General features: G+C 43.3%; 1 protein-coding gene across 5 annotated transcripts in view; it reads left to right on the plus strand.

Annotated features, from left to right (window-relative positions):
* ADAMTSL3 (ADAMTS like 3) overlaps positions 1-19,117 on the plus strand; it is a 398,206-nt gene that overhangs the window by 273,103 nt on the left and 105,986 nt on the right. For all 5 annotated transcript variants that reach the window (XM_075558058.1, XM_075558055.1, XM_075558056.1 and 2 more), the window contains exon 17: positions 7,575-7,704. In XM_075558058.1, coding sequence (XP_075414173.1) covers positions 7,575-7,704 — 130 coding nt within the window. The remainder of the gene's footprint in view (positions 1-7,574; positions 7,705-19,117) is intronic.

Raw genomic sequence — 19,117 nt, forward strand, 5'->3', positions numbered from 1 at the left:
CTATTCTCAATAGCAGGAAGTTTCTATCTGGCTTCTGAGAGCATCTGCAGGCCAGTTCAATTCAGAAGGTCAGCTCAGAAGGTATGGTGACCGTGAGCGGGGCTGCCACAATGGTATTCTTGATCGCTTTCTCAGTGGGCCTGAGTGCATTGTGGAGGCTTGTCATGAAGAAGGTATATGAAACTCCTTTGGTGAGAAAAAGGCCAGAAAAGTTTCACCAAGGGATTGGTTTTTTTTCACCACAACAGTGACGCCTGCTCCTTGGATGGGGCTGGCAAGGACTGTCCTAAGAATTTCACTGGGAAACCGTATTCCAGCCACACGACAGCCCTGACCTTGCTCCTTAGACCTCTTTAGGTTCCCCAAACGCAAAGAACATCACAAGGGTACACAATTTACCTGCCTCAAGGATACTGAAACTACTATTTGACCTGATATTGATCAAAGAGCCCAGAACTCTTTGTGGAAAAGTTTAAAAAGATGGAAACCCCAACTCTAAAAGTGTATAGACGTAGAAGAAAAAACAAACAATAGCTTCCCATTTGGAGGCTTTTGTTTACTAAGGCGTTTGATGATTTTTGTAGCAATACTTTTTGACGCGTGTGCGTGTGTGTCACGGTGATGAGTGTAGGGACAGTCCATTTAGCGTGCCGCAGTACAAGAACACCTTCCTTCGAATGAGAGAATGATAATGACGGCAATGGAAACGGAATCACCCAGCATATGGGCTCATGTAGCCACTCCCCGTGGAGAGGTGTTCTTACCGTGGTGCATTAGTAATCCCTCCTCTTTTCAAATCTCTTGAAGTGCGGACCGTTTCCAGCTTTAGTTTCTTCCCAGTGCCCTGTAATAGACATGCCACTTCTTCTCGGGCTTCTGTGATGTTTGTGATGCCTTCCGTGAGGTTAGATGGCATTTCACCACTCCTCCTCTTGGCTCACTAGCTCCTCAAGAAGTTCCTTCAAAGAACCTGGCCTTTGTTTGGTGCATGGCACAGCTCGCCTTATTTTTTCCAACAGTTTTATTGGCACACAATTTACATATCATAAAACTGGATTGTTCAATTGTTCAAGCATATCCATGGGAATTGTCAAATCAGCCCCACATCTATCTTAGAGCATCCCCTACCCAACCCCCCAGCCCCTTGGTTAAATCACAGCTTGCATCTTAACACCACCTACGAGATTGGGGTGTGTGGGGTTTTTTTTGGTTACTTCTCTGATTCCATAGCATGATATGCTTCTTCTCTCTTTAATTACTTAGGCTTTTCTAACAGCACACTGGCTGAGGAACAGGAAGAACAAGATGAGAGAACTTCCAAATGTTCGTGGAAAAATTCCACTATTTTTTAATTCAATTTTTCCATGAAATTTTTGTAGTCTCCTCATCTATAACAACTATTCTTTTGAGTGCATACCCAAGTATCAGTCTGTGTCTTCCTGTGTATTCCTAAATACATAGGTAGCTCTGAAACAAGAGGTATCATAATTTTGTCCATCTGGGTGGACTAGAGAAACAAACTCATAGACATGCTCATATGTGTATAAGAAAGAGCTTTATATACTGTACATTAAGAGAACATCCCAGCCTAGTCCAGGTCAAGTCCATAAGTCCGATATTAGCCCCTATGTCTGGTACTCATCTATAAAGTCGTCTTCAGATTCACAAGACACATACAATGATGCCGAATGCACAAAGCTCACAGGTCAGTGGGTGGGAAGTCTTGTAGATCCAGTGGCATTGTAAGCATCTCAGCACTGGCAGGGGGCTCCTCTTGGTTCGTCCAGCTCAACTCTAGCTGCATCAGCATAACTCCATCAGGCTCATTGTCCATAATGTCTCGCAGGGAGTGAGCCCAGAGAGAGTGTCTCCTGCCTCAAAGGAGGAAATTCTAGAGTTCCCAGAATCCTCAGGAGAAGGCCATGCCCACACAGAGGCCTCATTGACTATATCCTGATTGACAGGCTAGACTCCACCCCTTCACTCTGAACCCTCAAATTGACACCAGATTCGATAACTACCACAGTATGTATAAAGCATCTTTGTCTAAAGTAGGCTTTTTATCCTTCTTTTGTAGAGTTTCTTATTACAGTTATAGTTGTTTTGTAAGATGGATTGCATTTTTCCATATTTTTAAGTAATCTTACATCGTTATGTTATAGAAGTTATTTGCCTATTAATAGTCTGAAAGCTTTGGGTTCTACATCGTTCTAAATCTCCCCTGTTTTTCACATTTCCTTCTTGGAGGTAGGATCGAAAGGGGATATGAGAGCTAGACCCTTACCCTCATTTTCAAGTTTCCCTTCTGTGTCTTGCTATATTCCAATCAAATTCTTGTGAGTGCGTTCCATAATTTATTTATTTATTTTTACTCACTTCTGCTTCTTTTTTTTTTTTTTAATAGATCATTTTTCTGGGGGCTCTTACAGCTCTATCACAATCCATACATCAATCGTATCAAGCACATTTGTACATATGTTGCCATCATCATTTTCAAAAAGTTCTCTTTCTACTTGAGCCCTTGGTATCAGCGCCTCTTTTCCCTCTCCCAACCCCACCCTCCCACCCACGTGAACCCTTGATAAATTATGAATTCTTGTTATTTTTCATATTTGCATGGGAACAGTGGTGAGGCTGGCACAGGGCTTGGCAGCATTTCCTTCGGTTGTGCACAGGGTCACTATGTGTTGGAATCAACTCGATGACACCTAACAACATAACATAGGGGTGGGGGGGCGGGGCGGCACCCGTTTATCTAGGACTCTTTGTCTTGTTTCAGGTTGTTGTAAGCCTCTTCTCATTTTTTCTTTTCTTGCACAAATAATTGGTTTACTAATTGACCTACAAGTTTTATAGGACACTTATTCTCTGAAATTTCTAATGGTTAGATTCAGGAAGGTTAATTAACTTAACAACTATCTGTCATCCACAGAACATTGCTTGCATAGTTTCTGACTTTGGGAGCATATTTTACTTTCTTTATAGAGTAACTGTCCTAATCTTCCAGGGAGACTTGCAAACCCACTGCCACTAAGTGGATTCCAATTCCCAGTGACCCTGTGGAGCACAGTAGAGCTGCTCATTAGGACTTCGGAGACTGTAAATCTTCGGAAGCAGACAGTATCATATTCCTTTTGTGGAGTGGCTGGTGGGTTTGAACCACTGACCTTGCGTTTAATAGCCCAGCACTTAACTCACAGCTCTACCAGAGCGTCTTGAGTACTTGAAAAGAAGACATTATATATACTCTTAATGTCCAAAGCTATTTGATTATTAAATCACCATAATATTATTTTTTCACATCACTTTTTCACCTGGACTTTACAACTTGATGTTGTAAACATTGGTGGCTCTTTAAGGCCCTGTCCACAGGTTTTTGTTCATTTCACCATTTTTTTCTAACAATGTCTGTACCTGTGTGTGAGAGTATGTGGTGCTCTCAGTTTCTGTCAACTTGGTTCCAATTCATGGCAATTCCATTCGTTTTCTAGAGGATATTCCATGACTGATTTATCAGAGGTAGGTTTCCAGGCCTTTCTTGCAACATATTTCTGGGTGGACTCAACCCTCCTTCGTTTGTTTAACCTCGTTAAGTTGCCCTTGCATTGTTGCTGACACGTGGCGACCCCGTTGTTCCGCCAAGGGACGTGTGAAGATCGCTAGCCCTGCGGTTTGTCAGAGCCCCGACGGCCTCGGTTAACTTCACAGGGGAAGGAGAGCGAATCATTACCTGCAGTATCTGCCAAGTTTGATTCTTCGGCGGCAGAGGGTAGGTTAGGCAATACTCTTCCCTCCAACTTTTTTTTTAGCCAATTCTGACGCCAGCCACCCCTCCTAGGACACTCTACTTCCCTCCCTGCTGGCCTCCGTCACCCACGGCAATGCCGCCTTAGCTCAGAGAACAGCCTCACTGCTGCGCCACCGGTTAGGGACGCAACGGCGTATAATTTAGGGTCAGGAAAGATGCAGGGAACCCTCTTCTCAGCAAGGCTCACTCTGATCCTAACGCTAACCCCTAAGCCCCTTGTGCATCTTGGACCAGCCTGGATTCTGCCCTGATTGGGCAACTGAGACAAAGTTCTATAACACTTGGCAAAGCTCGTTAACTCCACCAACAGAGGTCAAAGGCACTCCACTCTGTCACCAAGCCTTCTGCTGGAAGGCACTCAGCTTGGGCTCCATAGAGGTAGAAGCCCCCCCCCCCTTGTTCTGCTGCCTCTGCTGCTCCCACTTACCTGCTGCTGCAGCTCATTGTCGTGCGCCGTGTCCTACTTGCAGCACTCTCTCTGCATTAGCACCTTCCTGACCCATTTTCTCATTAGGGTCCCAAACACCTAATTTACCTGATCTCACTCCTACAAAGGTGCCATGCACCTGATTTGTATTATTAGCAAGTTGTCCATCTCCCTTGGTGGGCCACGAACACCTATTTGCCTAAACTCACTCAATTTTTTTGGTAGTAGAAGGCTATGGCTAGAAAGGTCCTATAAAAGCAATCCATCACATTGAATTGGGGTCTCCACGTGGCCAAACTATTGTTTGTAAATGATAGAAACCCAACTCCCACTGACCTAAACGAAAAGAAGAGAGCATATTCGCACACTTAGCCGCTCATCTGCTGGTGCTTCGGTCGTGTGTTAGACCGGGTTCTCAAGAGAGACAAAACCAGATTGCTAGTAATTATATATATATATATATATATTTATAAAGATAGATACACAACACAAGAAATGAACTGTTAAATTATAAAGCAGTACAAATGGCTCAGTGCAACTTACTCCTGTGAGAGAGTTGTGAGACACTGGCAGTCCTTTAAGTCTGGAGGGCCGCCAGGTAGTCCTCTATAGAGAGGACTATATCAGCACAGGCAGCAAACAAGAAGGCAGGCCACCAACCGTCAGCCAGGTCACCAACCTTCAGTCCCTAGCTCCAGAGATGTGCATTCTAATCGTGTGGTCTTAAAGGGACCTCAACTTACAATGACACAGTCCACAGGATAGGCGTCCCACAGGTAGTGTAGCCTGTAAATTGGGGCACAGAACAAGCAAGGCAGCCACACACTGGTCCAATGATCAAAGAGCGAGAGACAAGAAAGACGAGGCTCACTGAGCCATTTATCTCTCCACCCTTCAATTAATCCCACTTGTGTTTATTGTCCAGGCTAGCACAATAAACTATCTCAGGCTGTGTTTTTACTCTGTAATCATTAATTCACTCCTTGATGGAAGCTTTGTTTTTATTTTTTTACAAAACACTTACCATCTTGATGGTGACGTACCAGAAATCAAATGAAGGATGCTGTCTCATGCTGTCAAATAAAGTGATTAGAAAAATCAGAATTTGATAATTATTTCATATTTTCTAAATGCATCATTCCAATGAATATCTGAATTTCATGAACTCTAAGATGAAGTAAATATATATTCATGATTTTCATTTTTGAAGATGCATATTTGACAAAGCCTCTGGACTGTGAAAGTTCTGAGCAGCTGGGACAGGGAACTTTGTGGTGCCACCTTTAGAAGACACGGTACATCCCCATAGTTAGGTTCCTGGGTGTTGCAAACAGCTTGCACTCAATTGGTAAACAAGAGGTTGTCAGTTCGGACCCACCCAATGACATTGTGGAAGAAAAGGCTGACAATCTAGTGACTTAGGGATTGTTGATTTTGTTGTTAGTTCCGGTCAAGTCCATTTTGACTTAAGGTGACCTCATGGGTGCAGACTAAGACTGCTCCAGTGTTCACCTGTCAGAAGTAGATCACCAGACCTGTCTTCCAAGGTGACTCTGGGTGGGTTAGAACCTCCAAATTCTTAGTTAGTAGTTGAGTGCTTAATCCTGTGCAACACCCAGAAAACTCCCCTCTGTAATACACTAGTAGGCATTGACTCGACAGCCAAGGGTTTGATGTTTTTTGCTTTCACCCTGGTGATGATCCTACATCATCTATTGAACTTTAAACTAACTTCACTAAACTGGTTTAAGGCAGAGAAATGTAGAGCAGTCCCAAGTACTGTAAAATCGCTTCCCAAAGGGCTCAGTGGAGACGCCTGCGGTGGTTTGAAGGGCATGCATTCAGTCTCTAGGAAATGTTCTGAAATAACCACGAGTATATTTTTAAAGGAATTTTTATGATAAATTAAGATGCATGTGAAAGATAGCCGGACCTCTTCTAAGGTCAAAAGAAACCAAGGCTGCTAGGAAATGAATATCTCTGGCTCTGTGAAGTGAAGCCACTGAGGCAGTTTGGACATTTACCAATGAGGGCCAGACCAACTACACAGGGAAGGGTCCGTGTGTCTCGGATTAGCCTGCGGAAGGTGCGTGTAGATGGCAGACCGCATGCTTCCACCATGCTCACAAAAGCGCAGCTCAAGGCAGCAAAGTTACTAGAAAGAAGGAAACATCACAAACACATATTTCATTCGCACTTTGGGCCAATATGCTGTAAGATCCTGTAAAACGGTTGAGTGAAAGCATGCATTTGGAAAAAGAACCACAGCCTTTTAACGTAACGGAATGTACATTCTTGCATGAAACCGAATATATTTGCATATTTCCACATAGCACAGTCAGTTGCTATTTGAGTTTTATTTGATTATTTTTTCATCAAAACTTTGATTTATGTTTTCTCCAGGTGATTTTCCCCAAAAACCATTTTTGTTTCAGTCAATAAAGAACAGTGGTTAAGGACATGGGCTTTGGGGTCAGACAGACCTGCCCGATCTCAAAGGGGAAAAAAATGCATGTGGAAATGCACATTGAAAAGGAACACTCGCTGCTTTGGGAAGTCGGTTGCAATGGGTTTGGGAATCCCTAGAGATGAGAAGAAGAAAAAAACATCACAGAACTTGAAAACCAGGAATTTGTTTTCTAACTTTGAATCTACCACGTTTTCTACTGTCCCGGGGTCTCTTTAGAACTCGTGTGTTTTGTTGTTGTTGTTCTTGTTGTTTTGTCTTGTTTTTGCCACTATTAAGTTAATTAAATGGAGCTAACTATATCATTATTTTAACCCCAGAGGACTCCAAAGTAATATATTTGAAAATACTTTGTACGGCTCGCATTGCTATTCATTGTGGCGTGCAGCCACCGTATTATTCACTGTGATAATAGTCAACTGGAACTGGAAACTGTAAGGAGGGTTATACATGAGATTTAAGGTACATGTAGTGACATGGAGAAAGTATTATTCTGCATTTGATTCCTTAGGGAAACACTTGTACATGCGTAGCAGGCATCCCTTGATGGTTCATTGGCGTGAACTCCTAGCTGTGAGTACATTTCACATGCAGACAGACCTGAGGGGGGTTGTGGAGTTAGGGATATTGTTTAGTGTTTCAGGGTGAACAGATTTGGGGCGATTCGTCAGAGGGGTCAACTTTAAAAGGTGAGTGAGGAGACACCAAAGACTGGGAGAACTAAAGATAACGCCAAGTTGCTTACTACCAGGTGGGCCCTGAAATGCAGTCACATGATACAGTCCAAAGAGCAAAGGCTTAGCTAAGACCCCGTCCAACCCCATTCAGGTTCATCTCCCTCATTTGTGTCGTTTTCCACTTCCAACCTCCAGGCCACCAAGAAGCGATCGCAGTGTGCATCCACATCCAGACCCGACAAACCGTCAATGACACGCTGTGCGACGCACTCCACCGTCCCCCGCCTATGAGCCAGGCTTGTAACACGGAGCCCTGCCCACCGAGGTATGTTATCTTGTGGTCCCCAGACCCATGGGATCTGGTGCTCCCACCTCCCCTCAGCACATGTATGCATAGAGAATTGTGGATTCACCCAAGATAGAGTGGCTAATCCTGCTGTGGAGCTCTCTGCTCAAGATATGCACCAGCCAATTTCTTGATGAAAGCTTTGCCCTGACGTTGCCCCACTGAGCAGGCAGCGATCCTTTTTAGCTTGCCATTTGTTTGCATCAAGGACAGAAGAGCATCAACTGCCCTGATGCTAAAAAGACCATGAAGTTTTAGCAAGTTTGTTTTTCTCTCTCCTTGCTATCTCCTCGAGGATACTTCTTTCCCTAATGTCTCACCAATTAACCCAGGAGCTGAGTTGAACACTGGTGCACAGTGGGTGCTCAATCTGTTTGTTGAGAGACGGAATGATCTCTTCACAGTCTGCTGGCTAGTGCTCACTTTGGTGTGCCATTGACTTTGTCTGAGCTCTCATATTGTGGCGTGCTCTGGTTCGGGTCACCAAAATAGATGAAGGTGTCTTCTTTTGGGTCTCCTGAAAAGTTGACCTTGAAAGATAATCTGCTTCCTGGCTTAAGTTTGTTTAAGGTCCTAGGGAATTCTGTCAGAAGGAAAAATAGATTTTCCTGTTTCTGATGGTTTTGATATCTTAGGTCTGCTGTATGCAGAAGACTATAACTCAGCAGCATAGTTTTTTCACATGAGCATTTCAAGACCTAGCTCTCAAATATTTTCCTCCCTAGATTGCAGTTTGTCTTAGGCTGGGTTCTCTAGAGAAGCAAACCCCGTGACATTTTACTAAATAAATAAAGATAGATAGATAGATAGATAGATAGGTAAAGATGGGGAAGGAGAGATTAATTTATCTTAAGGAAATGGCTCACATGGTTCTTAAGGTTGACAAGTCTCAAGCCCATGGGTCAGATGTTAAAATGGGGGTTTTGCCAACTCATAGAGCCAGAAATCTGAGATCAACTCACAGACTGAAGAGGCGAACAAATCATAAGACCAGCAGGCAATATGGCAGTCCCTTGGCTCACGTCCAAAGAACCAGAAGTGAGGTGATGATGAGCTAGATGGAGGATTCAGATAGAGCAAAAAGCAAGAGAGCGCTTGCCAGAATGTCCACTTACATGGGCAGGAGGCCACACCCCTGCGGGAACTCTCTTTCTGCAGGGCTCATCGTGTAGGTGATGACATTGCTTTTTTCGTGGGAGGCTGACTACCTAGAACCACCAAACCACTGGGAATCATTGCGGCCCAGTCCAGTTGACACAGCACCTTAGCCATCATGCCATGGCTTTTCTGTAACGGACCATTTGCCAAAACTTTGAAGGTCGTTCCCACTTACCTCCTCTCTCCCTTTGCCAGAGTATCGTTACTGCCACTTACTAATTATATCGTTCTTCTGATAACTATTATTCACTCGAGGCAAATTTTGCTACATCTAAGACTCGGTTTAATGATGAAGATTATTAAACTTCCTTTCCATACTGGATTAAGGATAGGTATCTTTTATTTTCTTCAAGAAATAAGTTGGGCTTCTGCAATTCTCTTGGCCCTTCTGATGTTTATTCTAGGAAGTTGGTTGACATGCTGTTGAATTGCCTGCTTCTGTGGCATGAGAAGGAGCTCTGGTGGCATAGTGGCTGTGCATTGGGTTACAGCATCCAAGGTCAGCAGTTCAAAACCACAGCAAGAAAGACAAAGCTTTCTACTCCCTTAAGAGTTACAATCTCAGAAACCCACCGGGAACATTCTACCCACTCCTATAGAGTCGCTGTGAGTTGGAATCGATATGATGGCAGTGGATTCTGTTTTTTGAGTTATAACATGAGGGTGAGGAGGATGGTAATCAAATTCATTATGCCACCCTCAAAGTCAGGCCTTCCACCCAAAGCATTTACGCAGCTGGTTCTCTAATCTGTACCATCTCAGGAGCAGAGCAGCACCAACCTGTGCCTCATTCTTGGTGGAACCATACAGAGAATTCAGTAAGCACAGTGTTTAATTCCATCACCCTACTTCTGGCTTCAGATGTAGCCTAAGGAAATGCCTGAGACGTCTCAATTTGTGATAGTGCAGTCTGGCCGGCATAGTTAAGGTGATGGATGCCTAAAGTCTTAAAGTGAGATCCCAAATCAGCATATAGAAATCTGCCTCTCTGCCACCCTCGGCCCCAAACCGTTCAGAGAGATCCATGCTAGAGTCCTGCCCACAGAAGAGATGACCCAGCACCGAGGTATAGGAAGAGGGTCTTACCGGGGTCAGGCACACATTTGTCAAATGTATCCAGAGCTTCCCAGGAGTAGTGTCAAGTGTTCTTCGAATGGCCATTTAGAATGATCCTTTTATCTTGTGTGTGTGGTGGTGATTGTACAACTCTTCTTTTTAAAAAATTTTATTGGGGGCTCATACACTCTTATCACAATACATACATACATCAATTGTGTAAAGCACATTTGCACATTCGTTGTCCTCATCATTCTCAAAACAACTGCTCTCCACTTAAGCCCTTGGCATCAGCTCCTCATTCCCCCCCCCATCTCCCCACTTTCCCCACCCTCATGAACCCTTGATAATTTATAAATTTTTATTTTGTCATATCTTATTCTGACCGACCTCTCCCTTCACCCACTTTTCTGTTGTCCGTCCCCACACAGGGAGGGGATTGTATGTAGATCATTGTGATTGGTTTCCCCTGTCTCCACCTACCTTCCCTTTACCCTCCTGGTATCGCTACTCTCATTTTTGTCCTAGATTCTCTGTGTTTTGAGCTCTTATCTGTAACCATGTACATGCTCTGGTCTAGCCAGATTTGTAAGATAGAATTGGGGTCATGATAGTGGGAGGGACGAGGCATTAAAGAACTAGGGGAAGGTTATATGTTTTATCGGTGCTATACTGCACCCTGACTGGTTCGTCTCTTCATTGTGACCCTTCTGTAAGAGATGTCCAACTGTCTACAGGTGAGCTTTGGGTCTCCACTTTGCCCCCGAGTCCCTTCATTCACAGCAATGTGACTTTTTTTGTTAGGGGTCTTTGAAGCCTCTTACCTGATCTCCCTGACACCTCATGAGTACACAGGCTGGCGTGCTTCTTCCATGTGGGCTTTGTCGCTTCTCAGCTAGATGGCCGCTTGTTTATCTTCAAGCCTTGAAGACCCCAGACGCTGTATCTTTGGATCACAGTCAAGTTTCTATTCCTCCTACCTTGCCACATATGCATTGATTATGTATCCAAGTAAGATGAAACCTGAACAACTTCAATCTTTCCTCCATTTATCATGATGTTACCAATCGGTCCAGTGGGGAGGATTTTGGTCCTCTTACAGCTGCAAGCCTTGACCTTCATCAGCGAGTGCTTCAAGTCCTCCTCACTTTCAGCATGTCAGGTTGTGTCACCTGCATATCATTGCACGTTGTTAAGAAGCCTTCCTCTGATTCTGATTCCACATTCTTCTTCAGAGGAGCCAGATTCTCTGATAACTTGCTCCACACAGAGATTGAGTAAGTATGGTGAGAAGATGCAACCACGATGCACACCATCCCTGGTTTTAAACCATGTGGCTGGCGTCCCCCTTGATCTATGCACACGTTCTGGAGGACACGGTGAAATGGTCTGGAATTGCCATTTTTCTCAAGGCCAGCCATAATTTGTTATGATCCAGAGTGTCAGATGCTTTGGTGCATAGTCAATAAAATAAGTAAGCCTCTTCCTGGTATTCTCTGCTTTCAGCAAAGATCCACCTGACATCAGCATTCATAAACCTTGTTCCCAGCCCTCTTCTGAATCTGGCCGGAACCTCCGGCAGCTCCCATCAATGTATTGCTGCATGTCAATGTACTGTTTAGGATGATCTTTATTGCATGTGATATTAATGATAGTGCTCAACTGAGTATTCTGTTGAGTCACCTTTCTTTGGAATGGTCTCTTTCAGTCATTTGCCGAGTAGCTGTCTCCCAAATTTCCCGGCATAGACCAGTGAGTGCTTCCGGAGCTTCATCAACTTGTGGAAACATTTCAATGGATATTCCATCTATTCCTGGAGCCTTGTCTTTGGCCCATGCTTTCAGTGCAGCTTGAACTTCCTCCTTCAGCACCATTGATTCTTGCCCATATCCTAATTCCTGAAATGGTGGAAGGTGGCCTAGTTCCTTTGATACAGTGACTTTATGTAGTCTTTCCATCTTCTTTTGAGGCTTCCTGCCTCATTTAATGTTTTGAATTATTCAATATTGAAAGATTCAATAGAATTACAACTTGAGGCTTGAATTTTTTCTTGAGTTCTTTCCGTGTAAGATATGCTGAGTGTGTTCTTCTTTCTTGGTTTTCTAACTCTAGGTCTTTGCATAGTTCATTATAATATTTGACTTTGTCTTCTCAAGCTGCCCTTTGAAATTTTCTATTCAACTCTTTGACTTCATTGTTTCTTCCATTTGCTTGAACTACTCTATGATTAAAAGCAAGTTTCAGAGTCTCTTCTGACATCCACTTTGATCTTTTGTTTCCTTCCTGTCTTTTAAAGGATCTCTTCCCCCCGCCCCCAAAATAAACAAATAGATAGATAGATAAATAAATAAATAGATGATCTTTTTCTTTCTTCATGAATGATGTTCTTGATGTCCCCACAGCTCATCGGGTCTTCTATCATTAGTGTTCAATGTATCAAATCTGTTCTTAAGATGTTCTTGTGTTAAATTCATGTGGGTTAAACTCAGGTTTGTAATTTGGCTCTGGTGGACTTACTCTAATTTTCTTCACCTTTAACCTGACCCTACATGTGAGCAATTGATGGTCTGTTACAGTCAGTTAGTGGCCTGGTTTTAGCTGCAATTATTGAGCTTCTTCATCATCTCTTGCCACACACGTAATCTATTTTATTTCTATGTATTCCATCTAGAGAAGTTTATATGTATAGTCAACTTCTGTGTTGTTGAAGAATTATATTTGCTATGAACAAATCATTGTTCTTTCAAAATTCTACCATGCAACATTCAGCTTCATTTCCATTGCCAAGACTATATTTTCCAGCTTTTGTTCCTTCATCTTTGTTTCAAATTTTGCATTTCAATTGCCAGTAATTATAAATGCATCTTGATTACATGTTTGCTCAATTTCCGACTGAAGTCACTGGCAAAATTCTTCAATTTCTTTATCACTGGCTTTTGTGATTGGTGCATAAATTTGAATAATAGTTGCATTGATTGAATTTCCCTGAAAGTGGATAGCTATAAACCTATCACAGACAGCATTGTACTTTGTGATTTATTTGGCAACATCCTTCTTGACAATTAATGCCACACCATACCTCTTGATTGTGTTTTTCCAAGATAGTAAATCATGTGATTTTCTGATTCACAATGGCCAACACCAGTTCATTCGGCTCATTAGTGCCTAGGATATTGACCTTTGTGTGTTCCATTTCATTTTTGAAAGCTTCCAATTTTCCCAGATTCATAATTTGAACATTTGCAGATATTTGCAGCGGTGTCTTCTGACCTTGAGTTGCACCCCATAAGCAAATGAAGATCCCCAAAGTTCCACTCCCACAGCCTTTACTCTTCTCTCCTCACCCTGGTGCACTCCACTCAGAGAAGGCAGCTCCTCCGCAGTCACATTGCAAGTGCCCTCCGACCATAGGGCCCAGCCTCTGGCAGTATCTCTGACAGTATTCTGCTTCAATGTCTGACAGTATTTTAAAGCGGTGCATAGGTTTTCTAGCAGCTACAGGGGCCGATCCCTTCTTCACTGACAGTTCTTCATCTGGAAGCTCCGCTGAAATCTGTTCACTTTGGGTGGCCCTGTTGGCATTTGAAGTCTCAGTGACATCACTTCCTGAATCACAGCAACACACAAGCACCACAGTAGGACATGTGGTGGAACTAGGTACCTGACCTACTGCAATTCCATTTCAGCACCAGACTTTTAAAACCTGCCTCCACAGGACTCTGCAAACCGTTGGTCCTTGTTTTATCATTTCACTCTTTCTACTTATGTCACAAGTACTCTTCATCAAAGAGATGGACTCAGTTTCTATATTTGTAGCATGAGTGCCATTGCGCATTGCATCTTTGGTGTCCTTTCCTGAACGCTCAGAGCATCTTTTAGAAACACTGGTTTACAAACTGTCCCCAGTATTCCAGGGCTTTACAGAGCTGGCTTAAGGATTCTATAACCCAGAAACCATTTTCTCTGTACTTAAACCCTCTTCAGAAGAACAGAGTGTGAAAGACGGAAACCTGTGGGGAAAATCAAATCTTCTCCACTGATAGAGAGTAACAGAGAAGACTTACTTGCCAAAGATGGGAAGTTGGTGAATCGTGCAAAGACTAGGCAGTCCCTTCCAGCGCCCACTCTCAAGGGTGCCCTGTGTCTATTTTATACCAGGTGCTTGGCTGCTCCAAAACTCGAGCTCTACTCCCTAAGTCCTCTCTACTTGGTGGAAAGTAGCTGGTGCTATTCTTATTCATATCCTCAAATTCTTCCATGAATACAGCAACGCATGAATAATGAAGAAGTGCTCTTGTTTTCCATAGGTGACAAGTGAATTATTATCGTCGACGATAGTCCCGTGAACGCCTGGTAAATATGTAATGTCCACCACAACGTGAGCCATAAACAGTGAAACATTGCTCATTGCCTGCCTTTTAGAGACAGGAAACTGGAGGCTGCGGGAGCTATCGCAGCAGGCCGTGGCTGACCTGGTGGACGCCTTAAATCCCAGCTCTTTCATGAGTCATCTGTTCACACACCAGCCAGCACATTCTCTCTAGAAAGACGGCTGTAGAAGAAACAATCAGTAATACGCAAAGATTTTAAAGTTAACTGAGATTGAGCTAGGAGCCCTGGCTGGTGGCACAATGGGTTCGGCATTGGACTGTAACCATAAGGTTGGTGGTTCAAACCCACCTACCACTCCATGGGAGAAGGCTGTCGGCTTCCATAATGATTGACAGTCTTAGAACCCCTAAGGAGCCGTTCCACTCTGCCCGATAGGGTCCTTATGAGTTGGAATTGCTTGATGACAGTGGGTGCTTGGGGGTTATTTGACTCATTTTGAAATTCTTGTGGCCATGTACAAAGAAGAGTTGAAAAGAAGAACTTCCTATGAGAATTTGGGGGACACAGTTTCTAGTTTCAAATCTTATTCCAAGTTAATAGGAAGTTAATCTCCAATTGAGTTCCACCCGTCTCTAGCCCCCTGGAAAATGACTGCAACAGACGACAACTGAAATGAGAAATACGAAAACAGAGAGCATCGGGAAAGTGATTTGGATTAAAATAATTGGAACATCACAGGGTGAAACCCAATTTTTATGGCCTTTTATGATCTTGCTATGAAAATAAGGCATGTCATAATAGGTCATATCATTTTTACTTAAAAAAATGCCCAAATGCAAAGCTACCGATTCACACTTCATTCTGTTCATCCTAAGAATTAATACACATCATTGCAATTACAATCTAAATTTTGTTCAATAGTCAGTAGCTTTGTTTCATAAGTGTCCATTTAATTGTTCAAGACAAGTCCAAAGCTAACACTTGCCCCACATTTTATCGTGAGATGTTGGTCTCTTTTTAAAGCAGTTGCATTAAAACCGCCTCTGCTGGTTTCCATTTTCCTTCTCTAACCTGGGTCTGGAATTCTTCACAATTCTCAATATTTCATGACTCTGCCCTATCTGTTCCTAATTACACTGCCTGAACTTAGGCATGCTTTAATTTAGACACAGGAGCCCAGGTGGTATGGTGAGCTACGCGTTGGGCTGGTAACCAGAGTCAACAGTTCAAAGCCACCAACTGCTCCTTGGGAGAAAGATGAAGCTGTCTACTTTGGTCAGAATTATAACCTCAGAAATTCACAGGGCACTTCTGCTCTTAGAGGGCCGCTATGAGTCAGAATCAACTTGTGGGCAGTGAATGGTTGTTGTTTTGTAATTTATACATTGTCTAAACTATTTCAACCATTTCTAAAGAGTTTCTGTGTCTAGTATTGCCTCATCTGCTTCGTGACTGCATGACTACATGACTAGGAAAGACCTTTCTACAGTCCAGAGAGACTTTGTAGACATCCTCCTGAAACCCTTTCAATGACTTCCATGCATATCTGGAGGAAAGCCCCTCACTCTGCACTTGATCTTGCACAAGAAGCTTGTGATCCTGAGTCTTACTTTTAATAGACCCACATCTCTTGTAATCCATACCTGCCCACCTCCCCACACACACACCCTGAGGAACTTGCTCAGTAATCACATGGGGTTCCTCACCCATGCTTACTCATGCCCCCCCAGCTCTGTGAACATGCTGTACGCTCCCCTTGAGCCCTTTCCCATCATAAACTTGCTCAATTGCCTCTCCTGAAAGTTCTCATTGACTTGATTCTCACTGGTATAATTAAATCCAACAGAATGTGAGATACGATCCCAATCAAGGAAACTTGGTAGAAAGTCACTAGGAATAATGTGCAGTGTGGACAGATACAGTAGCTTCATAGGGTTTTCTCAGCAATAATCTTTGCAGAAACATTGCCAGGCCTTTCTTCCATCGTGCTGCTGAGTGATTTGAAACCAGCTCCCTTCTGCTTAGTGGTCTATCGCAAAGCATCGAACCCACCCTGAGGCTTTCTCCAATGACTATAGCCAAGAAGCCCATGTAGCAGTTGCACCCTGTCCCAGATCAGGCCACCATGAGTTGGAACCAACTCAAAGGCAACAGGTTTGAAAATGCTTGGCTTGCTTTGGGGGAGGTGTCTGGAACTTTCAGATTAGTGTGTTCAACTTGAATCATGAACTCACATCGTCAGATAAATATGCATAGTACTTTGCCTCATGTCCACTGAGTGGTGGGACATGCTTGGTATTGGTTGTAGTTCTAAGAACGACTGCCTTTGTTTGACCTGCGCCAGAAAACGAGGGTGGGGTGGGTTGTGCTTCATTTCCATGGCTCTTCTTTGCTCAGACACTCAGAGCAAGAGTTAGCTATGAGTTCAAAAACAGTTCCTTAAAGCTATGGGAGAAAACGGGGTGGTTGATTCATGCTCCAATATTGAAAGTAGCCCCCTGCCCTGCATTATTTTTGCTCAGCAGGGTCCTTGTCCATTTTTCCCCCTTAGCAATACCTTGCCCACAGAGGTCCTCGGCTAGGATTAATCGAGCACACAATGTGCTTTGGCCACTTTGCCAAATTAAGAGCATGTTTCTGTGAAGGGAAATGCTATTCCTCATTTCAAAGTTGAGAATTTAATAAACTTTTCAAAGACAGAGAGTTGTGTTGGAAGAACACCAGCAGAGACAAAGGTCTGATGCCAAAATAAAGGTAAGTTTACAAAAATGTGTTAGGTTCTAGAAACCAGCGGTGCAGAAATAACAGGAACAGGGTGTTGTACAATATTTTCCATACAAATATTTACTGACTCCAAGGGCAATAGCAGTAAACTATCACCCCAGGGGAAAGCTGACCACTGAGATTGGGTGAGACACTTAGTGCATCTTTATTTACCCAAAGGCAAAGGTATTTGCTGTGTGAGCCTGAACGCTCCAAGATGGGGTAGCGTATGTTTATTTGCTCATACGGGGTTCCTCCCCTGCTCTGTCCTGTAACTGCTGGGTGTCTGTTATTTATGGAATTTGAGTTTTCCAAGAGAGAGCCAGAAGCTTGTAGAAGCATGCAGGGTTGTGTAATGATCCCACCCGTCGGAGTAGAGACTCCTACAGGATTCAACATTGCTAGGAGGAAAACCCAGAAAGCAAGAGGCAAGAGTGATGTCTTCCTGTATCCACTTGTGACCCATTTTTTGGAATAAAAAACACTGTTAGTTCTTTTCCTTTTACCTGGGAGTTGTGGCCTACTCCTTGAATAAAAAAGTACTTGCATCTCCCAGTACCTTGTCCTTCTAAGCTGGCCATCATGAGGTCACTCCAAATTACATCAATATTTAGGCTGAATTGAACCAACAGTGAGAGAAAAGCCTTCTAATTATTTTGTCATGCTGCACACCTGGCACCTGAATACAATCTATAGATCTGCTGTTGGTTATCTCCCTTCCACCCAAAGCCACTGAGAATTGAGAAATAATACTTGTGAACAGACTTCCGGTTAGGCGTGGGCTGGAATTTCACTTTGTGCTCCAAGGACAAACCCACTGCATGTGTACTACAAAAACAAAGCCCCACGGCCATTGAGTCGATTTTGGCTCATAGTCTATTTTTGAGAGGGTTTCCAAGACAGGAGCATCTTTCTCCCAAGGAGGGACTGGTGAGTTTGAACACCCAACCTTGCAGTGAACAGCCCACCACATACCCGACAGTACCAGCAGGGAGCATTATCATATAAAAGGAGAAGGAAACATGTTACATGAGAACAGAGGCCAAAACACGAAGCAACCTCCTCGACTTGGAATAAAAGAGACAGATGCCCCAAGAAGAGCGGGGCTCTGCGGGACACGAGGCACCGACGCAGTTGGGGCAAATGGGAGTTCATCCAGTCCCAATAGGAAACTCATTTCATTTGCAGCCTTGCTCCCAGTGTTCCTGACCTATTGAAACAACAAAACCACTAAAGGGTTCTTCAAAGTTCCAATTGAGTTTTTTTTTTAACTTTAAGTATTAGTGGGGAAAACAGTTTTCTGAATCATCTTAGGAGATAGAGGTAGAAAGCAGTTGGAAAATGCATGGGTGTAAGGTTGCTTGTATTTTTTTCCTTAATCAAAATTATACGAGACATTTCTGGCAGGGCAGGCTCATTTCGTGTTGAGCGGTCTATTAACCAGGTGAGAAATTAGAACCATTCTTAGCTGCTTGGCTTAGACCACTGATACAAAATATCAGGTTGATGCAACTTTATCAGTCAGCCCAATCCATTTAAATGATGACCTTCTTCCTTCTGGCATACGTTTTCCAAGGTTCTCATACTTTGGTTTTGTAATCGCTGTCATAGAGACGTCTGAATCTCACTCTAGTCAGAAGTCCAGAGATAATGAGTTGATAAAGAGCAATCTGGAGAGCAGTCATACCCTGTCCTATAGGGTCGCTCTGAGTTGTAATTGAGTTGTTGGTGGCTAGTTCTTAGTTAGTCTTTGCTGAATAATTCGACAGTTTGTGCATAAAATACCTCACAAAATTGTGAACTCAACTAAACTGCTAACCTTAAGATCTTTAACCTTGGGGTAGCTGCAAGAGATCAAAGATAAGAGATTGGTTGGTTGATTGCCTTGAGAAGTTTGCTCATGAGAAGTTTCTAAATTTCAATCTGCATCTTGAGATGAAAAATTCCAAATTTCAGTTTGACCTTTCTTGTTTCTTTAGCAGCAGCTACCCCACCCACCCCTGCTTGGCTCCCACCCAGCATGTTGTTCATCACAGTAGCAATACATTCCCTCCCAGGCTTGGCCTCAGGAAAAGACACCCCC

The sequence above is a fragment of the Tenrec ecaudatus genome, chromosome 9 (assembly GCF_050624435.1).
Source record: "Tenrec ecaudatus isolate mTenEca1 chromosome 9, mTenEca1.hap1, whole genome shotgun sequence".
Classification (NCBI taxonomy): domain Eukaryota; kingdom Metazoa; phylum Chordata; class Mammalia; order Afrosoricida; family Tenrecidae; genus Tenrec; species Tenrec ecaudatus.